Source organism: Zootoca vivipara, chromosome 3 (genome assembly GCF_963506605.1).
Source record: "Zootoca vivipara chromosome 3, rZooViv1.1, whole genome shotgun sequence".
NCBI lineage: Eukaryota > Metazoa > Chordata > Lepidosauria > Squamata > Lacertidae > Zootoca > Zootoca vivipara.
Genome location: NC_083278.1, coordinates 118,786,260 through 118,804,897, shown reverse-complemented (window position 1 = coordinate 118,804,897; position 18,638 = coordinate 118,786,260). Strand labels below are relative to the sequence as shown.

General features: G+C 53.4%; 1 protein-coding gene across 1 annotated transcript in view; it reads left to right on the top strand.

The window, feature by feature from the left end:
- Window positions 1–17,948, top strand: part of KCNK3 (potassium two pore domain channel subfamily K member 3) — a 98,594-nt gene extending 80,646 nt beyond the window's left edge. The window contains exon 2 of the mRNA XM_035110733.2: window positions 14,433–17,948. Within this exon, the coding sequence (XP_034966624.1) occupies window positions 14,433–15,346 (914 nt within the window). The 3' untranslated portion in view covers window positions 15,347–17,948. The remainder of the gene's footprint in view (window positions 1–14,432) is intronic.
- Window positions 17,949–18,638: the final 690 nt, after the last annotated feature.

The window sequence follows — 18,638 nt, the reverse complement described above, 5'->3', positions numbered from 1 at the left end:
CGTCTTGCGGCGACTTCCCTGCCTGCAGAAGCCAGCGACAGAGTTACTTGGGGAGCTTCCTCAAACATCATGAAATTCTAATGGTATTTTCTTTTTTAATAGAATGAAGTGTGTGCCCAATTGTGGGACTCTTCTCTTACCTGTCTTTAATGAAGTTGTGGAAATATAAATAATAATAAAGATAATGATGATAATAATAATAATAATAATAATAATAAAGAAATGATACATTCAAGATGGAGCAAGCTTGCTTCCTCCTGCTCCGGAGGGCAGGACTTGAATCCATGTCTTCAAGGGACAAGCAAAAAGATTCCTACTAAACAGTAGGAAGAACTTTCTCACAATAAGAGCTGTTTGATTATGGAACAGACTCTCTCAAAGGGGGTGGACCAGGGGTTCCCAAACTACGGTCCGGGGGCCGGATGCGGCCCAAGCGAGCCAATTGTGCGGCACTGGTGCGCCGTGGTGTGGTTGCCCATCTCCGAGTCGGTGCAGTGCCAGAAATAGCTTGTGTGCACGCCCGGGCCGGAGGGCGGGGGAACACGCTCCCATACGCACGTGCACAAGCTATTTCTGGTGCCGCGCCAACCCGGAAGTGCACCCGAAATGACATCTGCGCATGCGCAGAAGCCATTTCCGGCACCGCGCTGCGCCAGAAAAAGCGAGTGTGCGCGCGTATGGGAGCACGTTCTCCCGTCCTCCGGCCCACTGCGCGATTGGCGCCGGAGGAACCGGTCCGAAGTTGGGTCAGTTTGGGGACCCCTGGGGTTGACTCTCCTTCCTTGGAGGTTTTGAAGCAGAGGTTGGATGGCCACCTGTCAGGGACGCTTTAGCTGAGATTCCTGCATTGCAGGGGGTTGGACTAGACAGAGGACCCTTGGGTGTCCCTTCCAACTCTACGATTCTACAATTATTAGGTCCTACAAGTCTACACCCTGACCTGGCCTCCAGAAGGTCCAATTGAATGGAAGGAAGCTGACTTCTGAAAAGGGCAAGCTGGACGGGGTGCAAATTTCCATGCTGTTTCTCTCTTGTCATACTCATGGACGGCCTTACTGTCTTCCATAAATTTGTCTAATCTCCTTATTTGAATTCCATCATAGCCTATATAAACCTCTCTTGTTTAATGCCCACTGCCTGCTATGTGTGCAGGCAGTAATGTAAATTGAGGGATTTCTTTTAAGGGGATGTAAATAATATAACGGATTTAATATAGCAGATAAAGGAGATATTAAAAATAATATGAAATTAAAAGACGCCTGCTTCTTGGGAGAAAAGCAATGACAAACCTAGACAACATCTTAAAAAGCAGAGACATCACCTTGCCTACAAAGGTCCGTATAGTTAAAGCTATGGTTTCCCCAGTAGTGATGTATGGAAGTGAGAATTGGACCATAAAGAAGGCTGATCGCCAAAGAATTGATGCTTTTGAATTATGGTGCTGGAGGAGACTCTTGAGAGTCCCACGGACTGCAAGAAGATCAAACCTATCCATTCTGAAGGAAATCAGCCCTGAGTGCTCACTGGAAGGACAGATGGTGAAGCTGAGGCTCCAATACTTTGGCCACCTCATGAGAAGAGAAGACTCCCTGGAAAAGACCCTGATGTTGGGAAAGATGGAGGGCACTAGGAGAAGGGGACGACAGAGGACGAGATGGTTGGACAGTGTTCTCGAAGCTACGAACATGAGTTTGACCAAACTGCGGGAGGCAGTGGAAGACAGGAGTGCCTGGCGTGCTCTGGTCCATGGGGTCACGAAGAATCGGACACGACTAAATGACTAAACAACAACAACAACAACAACAAATATAATATAAATAATATTTTTAATATCTCCTTTATCTGCTGTCTTAAATCTGTGACCAGCCAGCTTCACCAGATAATGTTGCTTGTGAGTTTCCTTTGCTTGTCGAGAGTGTGTGGATAATTTCCTCATGTTCCTCTGTACTGTAAATAAGTCAACGGGTTTTTGTGTGCAAATAACAGAAAAGGGCTGCTCAGGTATACTTATTGGTCCAAGAAATGGGAGCAAGATGATTCCAGAAGATCCCAAGAAAAAGGTCCCTCCGGTGAATGTTTGTGCTTGTCTTGGGGGGGGGGGTGTTGAAGAACTGGGCTGACATACATAATGTCTCCTGTGCCTTCTTGATATGGTCCTGGGCCAGAAGTTTTTTTACTGCCTCAGTTCTCCATCTGTTATAATACTTCTTAGTATTATAGTTAAAATGCTTCTTAAGATTGCTGAGACGGTAATTGAAAAGACACACCATATTTTTAATTTAAATTAAATTTACAATGATGTGTCTGGATAGCTGAGTTGGCTAGAGTGTGGTGCAGGTCTGATCTCTATATGGGCCAGATGCATATTCCTGCATTGCAGGGGGTTGGACTAGATGATCCTTGGTGTCCCTTCCAACTGTACAATTCTATGTTTCTGTGTAAACTTGGGACCTGTTTACCTGCGAGATCATTTTACCCTATGTGCACCAACACAACCTCTTCAATCGGGAGCCTCTTCGGTTGGTGTCATTTCACATTTGCAAGAACTCAGTTGTTCAGTGTGGCAGCACCTACAACTCTGGGAGATTGCCCAGAGTTGTTGAGATTTTTCTTGGGTGTGTGTGTGGGTGTGTGGCTCCGAGGTGCTGAGCTCTTTTTAGGGATGATTGCCAAAAATTGCTCACCCACATGCCCTGCGCTGCTGCTCACATGCGTCGCGATAGCTGCTTGTCATCTGTCCCATGGCAGCCACAAGAAGAAGAAGAAGAGGAGTTTGGATTTGATATCCCGCTTTATCACTCCCCGAAGGAGTCTCAAACTGGCCAACATTCTCCTTTCCCTTCCTCCCCCACAACAAACACTCTGTGAGGTGAGTGAGGCTGAGAGACTTCAGGGAAGTGTGACTAGCCCCAGGTCACCCAGCAGCTGCATGTGGAGGAGCGGGGAAGCGAACCCGGTTCCCCAGATTACGAGTCTACTGCTCTTAACCACTACACCACACTGGCCACCAATCGCCTGCCCAATTAACGCAGCAACAGCCAATCAACACTACCTCTTGCCGCAGCCACCAATAACATGCCCAATAGCCGTTGACAATCTCCAGGTCGCAGTAACAGCCAATCAAACGTCACCCCTATGCACTATCTGTGTATAGGACGACTCCAATTTTTTTAGCTTATTTGTAAATAAAAAACCCTCGTCTAATACACGGAAAAGTATGGTAACTGTTGCTCGTTTTTCTTGACATCCGCCTGTCTCGGGAGACAAGGGAAGAGTGTGCCTTTGTGGGCAGAGTCAAACCGCTGGAAGGTTGCCGCACCAGATGTGGCTGCAGAGACCGATTCAGGAGAGACATGTTTTGTTGCATCTGGAGCAGAGGAAGTCGTCCATGTGCTGCTGCAGATGCACGAGGGAGATTTTTATTTCTGCATCCCTGCAATTTTTTCTTAGTGATCATTTTACTGCTTTCTCTTTTTTGTAAACTGCTTTGAGGTCTGTTTGTTTTTTCCTCCTGCAGTCAAGAGGTGTATAAATTCTATGAAATAAAACAAGCCCATACAGTCATACCTCGTGTTGCGTCCGCTGCGGGTTGCGTTTTTTCGTGTTGCGAACGTGGCGGACCCGGAAGTGCTTACTTCTGGGTTTCACCCCGTGCGCATATGCAGAAGCGTCCTGCGCACTTTGCGCATGTGCAGAAGTGCTCTGTCGTGCTTTCGTGCAAAAGCACCGCTCAGGTTGCAGACTTTTTGGGGTGTGATTGGCACCCCGGAATGGATCTGGTCCGCAACCCGAGGTACCACTATAAATGGTGTTAGCATCCTCTGGCTGGTTTGGCAGTAAGAATGCCTCCTTCTATATAGAGGGCCTTCTCGGTAGTGGCACCTGCCCTGTGGAACGCCCTTCCATTGGAGGTCAAGGAGATAAACAACTACCTGACATTTAGAAAACACCTAAAGGCAGCCCTCTTTAGGGAAGTATCTGTGATATTTTAATGTATTTTGGTATTTGTTGGAAGCCGCCAAGAGTGCGGGGGAAACCCAGCCAGAAGGGCAGGGTATAAATAATAATAATAATAATAATAATAATAATAATAATAATAATAATAATATGCCAGAAGGTCTTCTGAGTTGATGCTCTTTGATTCCTGGACAGAGATTCGCCAGCTGTGAAGAGTTGTGGCTGTGTGCCTTCCTTCAAATGTGCAACTGGACTGCGCCAAAGAGATTGTCACAGTTCAAAATGTGCCGTGTTGATCTCAAAGTTTTCTCATCCTCTCCCTCAGCTCATTATCCGAGTCCACAACTCGAATTAAGTTCAAGCCTAGCTTGTCATGGGTTAACTGCCAGCGAGCTCTTCCCACTAGTCCCCCCTTCCCCATTACAAAGGGCCAGGGCCGGATTCAGGTTTGATGAGGCCCTAAGCTACTGAAGGGAATGGGGCCCTTTATATGTCCAGCTTTTCTTTGTCAGCAACAAAGGACCACTGTTTTTTGTGATGAATATATGCTATATGGCAGTGTTTCTCAACCTTTTTTGGGCCAAGGCACACTTGTTCCATGAAAAAAATCACGAGGCACACCACCATTAAAAAAGTTAAAAAATTTAACTCTGTGCCGCCCTATATTGACTATATAATTATGGCTGTAAGAAACACTTGCCAATTGCTGTGTTGGTTGCAATCTCCTGTAATAAGGCTTCACAAGCCGCTGATTTCTCTGCCAGCACAATCCTTTGCTCAGCAAGTTTCAGGTTGAGCTCATCCAGCCAGCTTCTTTAAGTTTGTCTAAAACCACCCTCCCGTGGTGGTGGCTGCTGAGAGCTGCGCTCGCCCCGCGTCGTGACCCGGCCAGCTTCCTTTCCGGTGGGTTAGAGTTGCTTATTGGCGGCCGCCAGGCACGTGACAATGCAAATCGCCCTTCTCGTCGCCACACGTCGCGGCACACCAGCCAGCGTCTTGCGGCACACTAGTGTGCCGCGGAACAGCGGTTGAGAAACGCTGCTATATGGTCATTTATGGACCTCATGGGTATCTAAAGCCATTTGCACATGTTGCCATGCAAGCAATACATGCAGAATGTAGGCACCCTATATATAGAAAGGAGCAAACCAGGGATATTTGAGGGAGCAGGCGAGCAGGCGGGGCCCATGACTTACATCACAGGAGCCGACACAACACAAAACTGTATGATAGGTGTCACAGTGGCCGGAGTGGACTACTTCAGAGTAACGACGCTACGCAGCTCTGCATTTTATTCTTTTATTGGTGCTGCGTATTTACAGTGCTCAAGTCATTGCTATTTACACGGAGCGATGTTGTCAGTCGGTTTCAGAACCTCCTAATGGCTTTTGGCGCGTCTTTCTCCAACACAAAAGCTTTGGCAGACCCATCCTCTTGCCCCTCCTCTTCCTGCGTAATTCTGGAGTTGGAGGGATGGGTCTTCCCCCCTTGCTTGCCCCTTCCTGTCCCACCTGGGACCCTGGCTCCTCTACCTTGCCTGAGCCTCGGACACGACTTCCTGCTTCCCCACTGGAATCGGAACTCTCCCTGCTTTCCCCTTTGCTCGGGGACGGGCTTGAACTCAGGAGGGGAGGGACTTCGCGATATCCCCTGTCCCTCACATCCACCCCCCTCCCAAGCTCTCCTTCACCCCTCCCCAGGCCCCCCCCATGTGTCGGTGACGACTGGAAGCCTAAGAACTCAGTGCTCTCCGAGCCCGTTGGTGTGAATACCTCCCCCCAGTCCTGCGAGCCCCCCCCTTCCGCCTGGGCGGACGGGAATCCCAAAAAGTCCGTGGCGTCAGAGCTGGTGGGGGTAAAAACGTTCTGCCAATCTGCTCCTTCCTCTGACTGGGTGGATCTCGGTGACACCCATACCTCATCCTCTGGTTCCTCAAACTCCGCTTCCCAGCGCCATGGTGAGCTGCTCTCCCGTGCCTCCTCCTCCTCCCCCTCCCTTTCCATGTGCCAGGGCTTGGGTCTGTGGGGAAAGAGGGCGTGAAATTCTTCCACCAAGAATTCCTCCTGTATCTGAGTGGCTGGGACCCATTCATTCTGGGACGGTGGAGCATCCTCCCATGCCATGAGGTACTCCAGTCCCCCCACCCCCCACCTTGAATCCAGGATGGCCGTGGCCTCATTGAGTTGCTCCCTGCCTTCCCTCTCCCCCCCTCCCTCGGGGGTTTGTTCGCTGTCTCGGAGCCTGCTGCTTTCCCTGTACGGCGACAGCAGCGATCTATGAAACACTGGATGCACCCTCATGTCCTCTGGCAGTGCCAGCCTGTATGCCACCGGGTTTACCTGTTGCGTGACCGTGAAGGGGCCCAGCCTTTTGGGTGCCAGCTTTTTGCACCTCCCTCTGGTGGGAAGGCCCTCCGAGGACAACCACACCTTGTCCCCCACCCTGATGACCTCCCCTTGTCGCCTGTGGCGATCTGCCCCCTTTTTGTACGCTTCCTTGGCCCTCTCCAAGTGTTCTCTGAGCTGCTGGTGCACCGTCTCCAGTTCCTCTGCCCAATCCTCAGCCTGTGGGCCCTCCTCCTCCTCCTCCTCCCTCTCCCTCTCTGGGAAAGATCTGAGGTCGCGCCCGTAATTGGCCTTAAAGGGCGACACCCCTGTGGAGACGTGCACTGCATTGTTGTAGGCAAATTCTGCTAGTGGCAAGCGATCCACCCAGTCCGTTTGCCGCTGGCTGACGTAGCATCTCAGGTACTGCTGCAGAATGGCGTTGACCCTCTCCGCTTGTCCGTTGGTCTGCGGGTGTCTAGCCGTCGACAAGCTGACCTCCACCTGCAGGAGGTTCATGAGCCGCCGCCAGAACCTGGAAACAAATTGGCGGCCACGATCCGAAATAACCCTTAAAGGTAATCCATGCAGTCTGAAAATGTGATCAACAAACAGTTTGGCTGTCTCTTCTGCCGAGACTGCCCTGGCACACGGTATAAAGTGACACATTTTGGACATAAGGTCCACCACCACCAACACTGCAGTCTTACCCCTGGACGAAGGCAGATCTGTGATGAAGTCCATGGACACCACTTCCCACGGCCTGTGTGGTGTGGCTAAGGGCTCCAGCAACCCTGGTGGCGCTGCTCTGACCACCTTCGCCCGCTGGCAGGTGGTACAGCCCCTTACATAGTCTCGAACATCTTCCCGCACCCCTGGCCACCAGAAGTGTCTCATGACTAGGTGAGCGGTTTTGTCCCTTCCAAAATGCCCCGCTGTAGGGTTGTCGTGCATCTGCTTGAGGACCGTACGTCGAAGCTGGGTGGTGGGTAGGTACAGCGCACCCTTGTAGAAAAGCAGCCCTCTGCGTTCTGCAAAGTCTTTTGCCTGCTCCCTCCCCCCTCTCAGTTCTCTGAAGATGCGGTTGGCAAATTCATCCGCTGCCGTCAGTGCTGTGAGTTCTGCCTCGCTCACCACAGCTGCTCCGCAGGACCATGCCGACGGGGGGAAAATGTGCCTTGGGGCTGGTGGCGCCTCCTCCTCCATGTACTCTGGCTTGCGGGAGAGGGCATCCGCCCTGACATTCTGCTCCCCCGGGATGTAGTGGATGGAGAAGTTGAAGTTCGAGAAGAACTCTGCCCACCGTATCTGCCGCTGGTTGAGCACCCTGGCAGTTCTCCAGAACTCCAGGTTCTTGTGGTCTGTGCACACCTGGATGGGGTGCTTCGCGCCCACCAGGAAGTGTCGCCAGTGCTGGAACGCAGCGTAGATCGCAAGAAGTTCCCTATCAAACACTGTGTAGTTGCGTTCAGGCTGTGTCAGCTTCCTGGAGAAGAAGGCACAGGGTCTCCACTCCCTGTTGGCGTCCAGTTGCAACAAAATTGCGCCCACAGCTTTTTCAGAAGCATCTGTCTCAATGCGTAGGGGCGCGTCCTGCACCACATGGAACAGGTTTTGGTCTGAGGCGAACACTCTCTTGAGGCTTTCGAACGCTGCTTGCGCCTCTGGTGTCCACTTGAACTTCTGCTTGCCTCTCAGGCAGTCCGTGATGGGAGCCGTAACGCGAGAGAAGTTCTTGATGAACTTCCTGTAGAAGTTAGCGAAGCCTAGTAGGCGTTGGGCATCTTTGCGCGTCCTGGGGCTGTGCCAGTCCAGGATGGCCTGCACCTTGTCCTTGTCCATCGCCAGCCCCTTGTCTGACAGCTTGTAGCCCAGGAAGTCCACCTCTTTGGTGTGAAACTTGCACTTCTCCAGCTTCACATACAGGTGGTTCTCCTTCAGGCGTTGCAACACCTCTCTGACATCTTTCACATGCTGCACTGGGTCATTCGAGTAGATAAGGATGTCATCTAGGAAGACCAAGCATTTCCTGAAGAGGAGGGACCCCAGGACGTGGTGCATGAAGGCCTGGAAGCATGCTGAGCCCCCTTGCAAACCGAAGGGCATCACCAGATATTCAAAAGAGCCCAGAGGCGTGAACATCGTGGTTTTCCATTCATCTCCTTCCCGGATCCTGATCAAGTTGTACGCCCCCCTTAGGTCCAGCTTGGTGAAAATCTTGCCCCTGCGTGCCGCTGTCAGGAGATCATCCACTCTGGGCATGGGGAAAGCCACGGGCTCTGTCACCGAATTCAGCCGTCTAAAGTCCACCACAAGACGGCGCTGTTGCGTGTCTTTCTTGTCCACCCAGAAGACCGGGCTGCCCCCTGCTGCCTTGCTTTCCCTTATGAACCCCCGCTTGAGGTTCTTGTCGATGAAAGCGCGCAGATCCTCCAGCTCCTGGTCTGACATGGCGTACAGCTTGGCTGGGGGTATCGTCGCCCCTGGCACCAGGTTGATCTGGCAGTCAAAAGGCCTGTGCGGGGGTAGGTGGTCGGACTCCGCTTCGCTGAAGACCTCCTGCAGGTCCCAGTACTGCTTGGGTATTGCCTCACCCCCTTTGATATGCATGGTGGCCACCGTGGCTATCGGAGGCCCCTCCCCTGGTTGGTGCTGCATGCAATGTTCCAGACAAAAGTCTGACCCAAACGTGATGCACCTCTGGTGCCAACTGATGGAGGGGTCGTGGCGCGCCAGCCAGCTCATGCCCAAGACGATGGGGGGGTCTGAGATGGTGGTGACGTTGAACGCCAGTGTCTCTGAGTGCCTTCCCACCGTCATTCTCATGGGGGGGGTTTGATGTGTGATGGCCCCTCCCAGCAGCTCCCTGCCGTCAATGGTTGCTACGTGCAGAGGAAAATCCAACTGCAAAAGCTGGATTTGGTGCTCTTCTGCAAAGCTTCTCGAGAAGAAGTTGGCGGACGCCCCACTGTCAATTAAGGCGAGGACCGTCAGGGGATAGCCATTTGGGAGCGTTAGCGTCACTTCTAGAACCACTCCTGCTCTGGGAGGGGTGGGCTGGCTCTGCACCTCTCTGTGCGGGTGGGCGGGCTGGGGCTGTTGTCTGCTGACTGTGCCTGGCTGCTGCCCCTTGTCTCCTGCAGCCAGGCTTTCCCGTTTCCCTGCTGTGGTGCTGCGTCAGTGGGGGAGGGCACCACCGTTCCCGCCTTTCCTTGCCACTCCCTGCGATGTGGGCAGTCTCTGACGAGATGCTGGGGTGAGTTGCAGAGAAAGCAATTCCCGCCCCTTCCCTCCTTGCGTCTTGGCGCCGCTGGGGTTTGAAAAGCCCGCGCGCGCGCGCTATCAATCTGCATGGGCTCCTGGTCCTGGCTGGCTCCAGGCGTGGCCTGAAAGGGTTGTTGGGGGAGTGGCTTCTCCTGCGACCGTGGGAACCAAGCCCGCTTTGCGCGCGTCGCTTGCTTGTCGTTCCACCGGGATTCCTGCCTCACCCCCACCGCCAGAGCTGCTTTGCTCAGCTGATCCATAGTACTGGGCTTTGGACCTCTCGAGAGTTCATCCTTCACCTCCTCGCTCAAACCCAAGTAAAACGCAGCTTGCATGGGAGGCGAATCCAAAACCCACCCCAGTCTGTGCACCAGCATGGTGAATTTCGCCCAATATGCGCGAACTGTCATATTTCCTTGGCGTAAATTATGCAGTTCCTCCTTAGTCTGGTCCAAATGACTATCGGACGAATACATCGTCCTCAAACCTTCTAGAAATTGTTGGACATTTTTCATGCAAGGATTCTTGGTTGCGATTAATGGTCTTAGCCACTCCCTGGCTGCTCCGGTGAGATGTTCCACAATAAACGCTACTCTGTGCTCATCATCGGGGAACTCATTCTGGTGCAGCTCAAGAGCATACACGATCTCAGTCTCAAAGCCCTGAAACTCCTTCGGGTCTCCATTGAACTTGCTTACAAGGGTCCCTGCTCTCCTTCCTGGCAGCACTTGGACTTGGGGAGCCCCTCCCGCCTTGTTTTTCTCTGCATCCAGCTTGTTTTGGAGGTCTACCGCCACCGCCCTTAAATGCTGCTCTTTTTCCTGGAGCTCTCTCACCTGTTCCGCAAGTTGTAGCCGGTCGTCCTGGACCTTCTTAGTCTCCTCTTTAGCTGCCTTCAATTCTCCCTGCGCCTGCAGCGACAGCTGTTGCAGTTCTAGCTGGGCTTGCTCAGCGATCTGCCGCCACTTCTCCGCCTCGGACACGCTCATCCCGGCAACTTCGAAGTAGCCCAAAAATGATTAGGAGGTTGCTGTCACAGTGGCCGGAGTGGACTACTTCAGAGTAACGACGCTACGCAGCTCTGCATTTTATTCTTTTATTGGTGCTGCGTATTTACAGTGCTCAAGTCATTGCTATTTACACGGAGCGATGTTGTCAGTCGGTTTCAGAACCTCCTAATGGCTTTTGGCGCGTCTTTCTCCAACACAAAAGCTTTGGCAGACCCATCCTCTTGCCCCTCCTCTTCCTGCGTAATTCTGGAGTTGGAGGGATGGGTCTTCCCCCCTTGCTTGCCCCTTCCTGTCCCACCTGGGACCCTGGCTCCTCTACCTTGCCTGAGCCTCGGACACGACTTCCTGCTTCCCCACTGGAATCGGAACTCTCCCTGCTTTCCCCTTTGCTCGGGGACGGGCTTGAACTCAGGAGGGGAGGGACTTCGCGATATCCCCTGTCCCTCACAATAGGTTTTATTTTATTTGCTTTTTATCTTAAATTTTGGAAGTGTACATCCAGGTTTTTTCCCTTTAATCCCCCTCCCCTGAGAGTGGGGCCCTAAGCTTGTTTAGCTTATACATAAATCTGGGACTGCAAAGGGCCAGCAATGGGGAGCAACTTAGCTGTCTAGTTTGTCTCGAAGGCCTGGCTTCTCCTGCCCAGTAACAACCATGGCTGAGATTTATGGATCTTGTCATTTCCTGTATCTGATTTAACTAGGGATGGAAGGACCTGTCAATTTATGATCTCTCACTTTCTCATTTCCCCCCAGTCTTAAACACAGTCCTCTGCATCTGGTGGCAATTTGTGATTACCAATGAAAATTTGTCAGCATTTCAGTGCAAATCTGTCCTTATAAACACATATTTATATGCAGCCTTATCATATTTTTGCACATTTTCCTCTATTATTTTTGTACATTATTTGCTTTAATACCTTCATTCTTATGCACATGCTCCTGTAATATTTTCATTTATGTAAGCATTGCTTGGTTGGAGCACTGTATTGCAAAATTCGGCTAAGTGCGAATTTTGAAGGACGCCTGAGTTTCAGTCTGCATATCGTCTTGGAAAGTGTGGATTGGACAGAGCTGGTTTTAAACATGTTCTCCCCCATCCCTAGATTTGACTGGTTGAAATTTCTGTCTCGTTTTGGGTGCAAGCATCAAGCAGGCTTCCAAATTGAAATGGGGGGGGGGGAAGCTGTGCAAATCAACCAGGCTTTGTGACGGAGAACCAGAAGGTGAAATATCAAGAGGTCTGTTTCCTTCGGGCTCTCTTGGTAGTTCATCCCCAGAGGCTCAGGGGTGGTTCTGGTCCAACAGGATATGGTCTTCTCAGTGGTGGCCCCTAAGCTATGGATCCCCGCACAGAGGTGTGCCTGGCGCCTTCGTTGTATGGCTTCCAAAGGTTGTAGAAGAAACACCTCTTTACTCTTGACACTGGAATAGTATGTTCTTAGGACCCACTGTGTTCTTAGGGTCGAAAGTTGTTTCAACCGCCGAAAGGCGGTTGGAGGATGGATGGCAGCTAACAGATTGAGGTTGAATCCTGACAAGACAGAAGTACTGTTTTGGGGGGACAGGAGGCAGGCAGGTGTGTGTGGAGGACTCCCTGGTCCTGAATGGGGTAACTGTGCCCCTGAAGGACCAGGTGCACAGCCTGGAAGTCATTTTGGATTCACAGCTGTCCATGGAGGCGCAGGTCAATTCTGTGTCCAGGGCAGCTGTCTACCAGCTCCATCTGGTACACAGGCTGAGACCCTACCTGCCCGCAGACTGTCTCGCCAGAGTGGTGCATGCTCTAGATATCTCTTGCTTGGACTACTGCAATGCGCTCTATGTGGGGCTACCTTTGAAGGTGACCCAGAAACTACAACAAATCCAGAATGCAGCAGCTAGACTGGTGACTGGGAGCGGCCGCCGAGACCACATAACACTGGTCCTGAAAGACCTACATTGGCTCCCAGTACGTTTCCCGGCACAATTCAAAGTGTTGGTGTTGACCTTGAAAGCCCTAAACGGCCTCGGCCCAGTATACCTGAGGAGCGTTTCCACCCCCATCGTCCAGCTAGGATACTGTGGTCCAGCGCTGAGGGCCTTCTGGTGGTTCCCTCCCTGTGAGAAGTGAGGTTACAGGGAACCAGGCAGAGGGCCTTCTCAGTAGTGGCGCCCGCCCTGTGGAACGCCCTCCCAACAAATGTCAAGGAAATAAACAACTACCTGACATTTAGAAGGCATCTGAAGGCAGCCCTGTTTAGGGAAGTTTTTTAATGTTTGGTGTTTTATCGTGTTTTTGATATTCTGTTGGGAGTCGCCCAGAGTGGCTGGGGAAACCGAGCCAGATGGGCCGGATATAGATAATACATTGTTGTTGTTGTTGTTGTTACAGGTAGGTAGCCGTGTTGGTCTGGATCGAAGTAAAATAAAAAAATTCCTTCAGTAGCACCTTAAAGACCAACTAAGTTTTTATTTTGGTATGAGCTTTCGTGTGCATGCACACTTCTTCAGATACCAGATACTGTTGTTGTTGTCGTTGTTGTTGTCGTTGTTGTCATTGTTGTTGTTGTTGGTTTGCTTGTTTGTTTTTAATGTTCGTTTTGTAATGCTGTATTCTGCCCTGGGGTCAGGCACTGGCTGCAGGAAGAGGAATGGTGGAAGCAGGGAACGCACAGAGGGAGAGAATTTGGATTCTAGATCCTAGCAGTGGGAATAGTGGTTTAGGCCCAAGCCCCAGAGGAGGGGAAGAGCTGAGAAGTGCTGGGATCTTGGAGAAGGAGGAAGAGGAGGAAACAGGCAGGGTGGCCCAGGGCAGGGCAGGGCAGAGACAGGAACCAGATATGGCAGATCCACCACTTCTCTTCTGACAGCCGGCAATCCCAGAAGAAGGCGCCAGATGCATGTTGCAGAGCAGAGAGCCAGGCAGAGACACAGAGGGTCCCTTGGGACTTGCGTAGACAGAGAGAGAGGGATAAGGAGTGGAGGGGGTGGGGTGTTACAAGCCAGTCCGGGCAACTGCTTCATCTAGGCAGGACCAACCCTTAGAAGTCTCCGTGTGTTTTCTGTTCTGCTTCCTTAATGGGGGAACCCCCCCACTAATTAATTGTAAGATAGCTGGTGTTTCGCTGTCCTTCTCTGATCTGTGAACGACCTGTTCTCCTTGTCAGCTCCCTGAGAGTACTTAACAATAAATAAATATGATAATGTTGGGTCCAGGTATGTGGGGGAAGCACACCTCGGGCACTTTGCATAGCCACACCACACTCCGTGAGTTTGTTCCCCTCCGATTCCCCCCTCCACCCTTCCAAGTTTCCGTTTGCCCATCCTGTTCTCCTCCTCCCTCCCCCCACAGCCCTCCATGCCCCATATGGTGGGTCCTATGACAAGGTCAACCCCCCCCCACATCCCTGGTCCCCCCTTCCCCCGCTTTGCCTCCTCGCTTTGCTTGAGGTGGCCGCTGTTCCCGCCTGCAGACTTGGTGGTGTGGCTCTGCTGTGTGCCCAGGCTGAAGGGATGGGGTGGTGGCGGCGGCCGCAACATCATCGTGGCGATGGAGCCTTGTGGCTTCTCCGGGCTCTTGTACCAGAAGCAGGAGCACATGGACCGGAAGAGGAGGACCATGGCTGAGATGGGCACACACCACCACCGAGTTTGCAGGCCGGAGCAGCGCCCATCCTGACTCCCCTCCCTTCTCTCTGGCTGCCATTTTGGATGAGGAAGGAGGAGGACGAGGAAGCAACTCCTAGCACGCCTTGCCTGCCTGCCTGCCTGCAGAAGCCCAGACCAGGAGGCTGGAGGCCCTTCCCTCCACCTTCCTCCCCGCCAGCGACCGGTCCCTGTAACCCGCGAGGTGCTACTGACCAGGGTTGCCTCTGCTTTGTGTCTTTGTTCCGCAGGGTACGGCCACGCGGCCCCCAGCACCGATGGCGGGAAGGTCTTCTGCATGTTCTACGCCCTACTGGGGATCCCGCTCACCCTGGTGATGTTCCAGAGCCTCGGCGAGAGGATCAACACCCTGGTGAGGTACCTCCTGCACCGCATCAAGAAGTGCCTTGGGATGAGGCGGCCGGAGGTCTCGATGGCCAACATGGTCACCATCGGCTTCTTCTCCTGCATCAGCACCCTCTGCATTGGGGCGGCCGCCTTCTCCTACTACGAAAACTGGACCTTCTTCCAAGCCTACTACTACTGCTTCATCACGCTCACCACCATCGGCTTCGGAGACTATGTGGCTCTGCAGAAGGAGCAGGCCCTGCAGACTCAGCCCCAGTACGTGGCCTTCAGCTTCATCTACATCCTCACCGGCCTGACCGTGATCGGCGCCTTCCTCAACCTGGTGGTGCTGCGCTTCATGACCATGAACGCCGAGGACGAGAAGCGGGACGCTGAGCACCGGGCGCTGCTCAGCCGCAACGGGCAAGCCAGCAGTGTCCACACCACAGACACCACGGCGTCCTCGACGGCCGCCGCGCTGGGGGGCGTGGGGGTGGTGGGCGGCGGGGCCGGGGGCCGGGGGGCTGGCCTCCGGAACGTCTACGCCGAGGTCCTGCACTTCCAGTCCATGTGCTCCTGCCTCTGGTACAAGAGCCGGGAGAAGCTGCAGTACTCCATCCCCATGATTATCCCCAGGGACCTCTCCACCTCGGACACCTGCATGGAGCAGAGCCACTCGTCCCCGGGGCGCTACCCGGAGACGCCGCCCAACCGGTGCTTCTGCAACGCCCAGCGCTCAGCCATCAGCTCCGTCTCCACGGGCCTGCACAGCCTGTCCCCCTTCCAGGGACTCATGAAGCGGCGCAGCTCAGTGTGAAGGCTGGCGAGACCCTTTCCAGGACTGTCCTAAATGGCAGAGGAAGGGGAGGAGGAGGAGGAGACCGGTGGGGGTGGGGTAGGAGGTAGGCACGCAGAGACCCCAGGCGGGGAGGAACGGTGCCCACCGGAACCTAGAATTCATACAGGTGACAATCTACAAGGGAGGGGGAGTGTCGGCAGCTGGGCCAGGTGTCGTGGGTGTGAGCCCAGGAGGACAGAGCAAAAGCGGGGTTGGCTCTCTGGGTCGGTGTCATGGGGAAACCGAGTCATGGAGAGCTCGGAAGGGGCTCAGCTGCAGAAAGGAGGGGGGAAGAGATATGGAGGTCAAGCTGCTCCAGAGGGGTCAGCAGCTTGGAGCCCGTTCTCTCCAGGATGGGAGTCCCGCCGGCCGCACTTCTGAATGCAATGCTCCCAGTTGCAGCAGCCCCACAAAAATGTGAAACTTGAAAATCGGGGTTCCCCCCCCCACCCTTACGGGAGTGGTGTATGGGATGAAGCAGGGGGGGGAGAGGCGGCTCTGCTGGTGGAGTGTCCACACTTTGATTTATACCTCTGTGAGACTGATGGAAGGACATAGCATCTCTTCCCACTCTGGCCAATAAATGGGGGGAAATCAAGTTCTGTGTCACCCCGCTCCATTCATTTGATCCCCTTCATTTCAGGGGTGAGTTATTTCCTTCCCCCCCTGTGCAGAGGGGTTTGTGCATCAGATACGGGGCAGGGAACTCTCACCCTAAGTGTGCAAATGTCTTCGGTTACGAATGGTGTGCGGGTACCTCGATGGAGGCGTTGGCTCTTGGGTGGCCAAAGGCGGACATGGGTGTGCTGCGTCCTGCTCATTCAGGGCCGTCTCCCCTCCTCTGGGCTTGTGTGTTTTCCGCAATGCCCTTCCTTGCAGCTTTATACAAAACCTTTTATGCAAGAGTCCATGAAGCCCGTGAAACACCCAAGTCCTGCTCCACGGGTCTCAGAGCTGTGCCCCACATCTCCCCAGACTTGACCCACCCTTCCCTCTTTTTGCCCTCAGCCCCTAGAGCTTCCTCTCAAACCTGTCTCTGTTTTGTAGGGGGGGGGTTGTGTTGCTCTTTTCTTTAGGCACAGCGGAGTATCATGCCAGCAACGCCTTGACTTGTGGGGGCAGAACAAGCTCCGATCCATCGCCGCTGCAGCCAAGAGCTACCCACTCTTCTGGGAACTGCAGTTTTCCTGCGAAAATGCAGTAGCCATACAAAAGAGGGGCATTTGCCAGGCAAAAATGAGCCAGTGAGAAGTCCATTGACCCCCATTGACCAGCCACTTGCTCCTACTGGAAAACCAGCCACATCTCTGCCATTGATGTTGGCCAATGGCCTTGGAACTAACCCACATAGCTGCTGGGGGCACGCTAGAATGTTGTGGGGTGTCAGCCAGACCAGTGCCCCCCTCCCTCTTCCAACTCTCTCCAAGAGCTGAAACACACAATCTGCCCATTTTGGTTTCTCATCTTTTCCTGTTCAGTTCTCCATGTTTCCACACCAGTTTGTGATTTCTCTCTCTCTCTAAAAAAACGATTAAAGTTCATCGGCATTGGATTCGAATTACGACTGTGATACTATTACCTGTCTTACTGGAGCAGAATTTTAAAAGCAGCACAGAGACGGGGCTTCCTGGAGTGGCCTCTGGTTCTTAGAATCATAGAACTGTAGAGTTGATCCAGCCTCTGACGTGAGCCAACAGACTTGCGCTCCCACTGTGTGGGACCCCCAAAAGTGTGTCTTTTGGCCCGATGCTCTGGGGAGGCCGCAGTCCTGGAGCTAAAATAGGACATCTCTTTTAGAGGTTGGGATCAGAAGCCGGGGTGACTTCTGTAGATTCAGGACGTCCCACTTAAAACAGGACAGTTGCGCAGGATGTGCCCCCCATCTTATATTACAGTTGTACCTTGCTTGTCAAACGCCTTGGTACTCTTCCATTTCGGCTCTCGAACGCCGCAAACCTGGAAGTGAGTGTTCCGGTTTGTGAACGTTTTTTGGAAGCCAGACGTCCGATGTGGCTTCCGCGGCTTCCGATTGAGTGCAGGAAGCTCCTGCAGCCAATCAGAAGCCGCGCCTTGGTTGTTGAACGTTTTCAGAAGTTGGACGGACTTCTGGAACGGATTCCATTTGAGAACCAAGGCACAATTGTAGTTGTTTCAGATGGTGGAAGCTGTGGCAGTGGGCGGGGGGTAGCAAAGGAGGAGGAGGAGTCCCAGTGCTTCCCTTCCATCTCCAGCGGCAAAACGTCCTAGGTCGAGGAGAGAGGACGCCACCTTGCCACCCCCTTTGAGCAGCACAATGTTTGGGGCTGGCCCTAGAGGCCGCTGTTCTTTCTGAGTGATGATGGTGGTTGGGAACCCCTGTCCCCATTCTCTTCCTTCCAGGGGCAAGTTCCACTGACCTCGCCCTTCGTCCATGGCTGTGACCTCCTGCTCTAGAGCTAAGAGCATTAACTTTCTCCCAAGCATCCGTTCAGGCCCGTCCTAGCCATAGAGGCTAGTGGCGCGGAGAACCACAGTGCCGGGTGCTGGAGGGCGCTAAGTGAGCGCAGGGTTACGGAGATCTGACCAGGAATGCGCTCCTTCTCCGAGGACTCCGCACTGCGCCTCCTTCTCGTTTCCCCAGCGCTGGGTTCCGCTCAGTCGAGCTTTGTCACCAGCGTGCGCACAGCGCCCAAGCAGCTCTTACTGGTCCCGCGGTGCGCGCGCTGGTGGCGAAGCTCGACTGAGCGGAACCCAGCGCTGGGGAAACGAGAAGGAGGCGTGGCGCGGCGTCCTCGGCGCGCTGCCGCAGTCCACTCGGCACTCCCGGGCCCTTGGAGAGGCTCTGGAAGGGGGCGCTGGAGGGACCTAGCGCCAGGGCGCTGGATGGGCTTAAGACGGCCCTGCATCCGTTGCTTCTCCTTCTGCACATTTGCTGAACATCGGTGTGGAGGAGAGCAGAGCACTCTGTGTGTGGTGCAGCGGAGGGAATCGGGAGGAAAGCAGAGAGAGAGAGAGAGAGAGAGAGAGAGAGAGAGAGAGAGAGAGAGAGAGAGAGAGAGAGAGAGAGGATCACAGCCCAGCTCTGCTTCCCAACTAAAACAGACTCACGCATCAGCAAGCAAATTAGGCTAAGACGGTCTTAGGCGAAAGCTTTTTATATTTCTGCCCATGTGACCCCAGCCGTGGCGGCAGAGGCAACCCGAGAAGCGTCACGTAGGCAAAGGAGGAAGTCGAGGATGCCTGGGTTGCAGACGGACCCTCTGGGGTGCCTCCCTGTGCCCTGTGGCTGGTT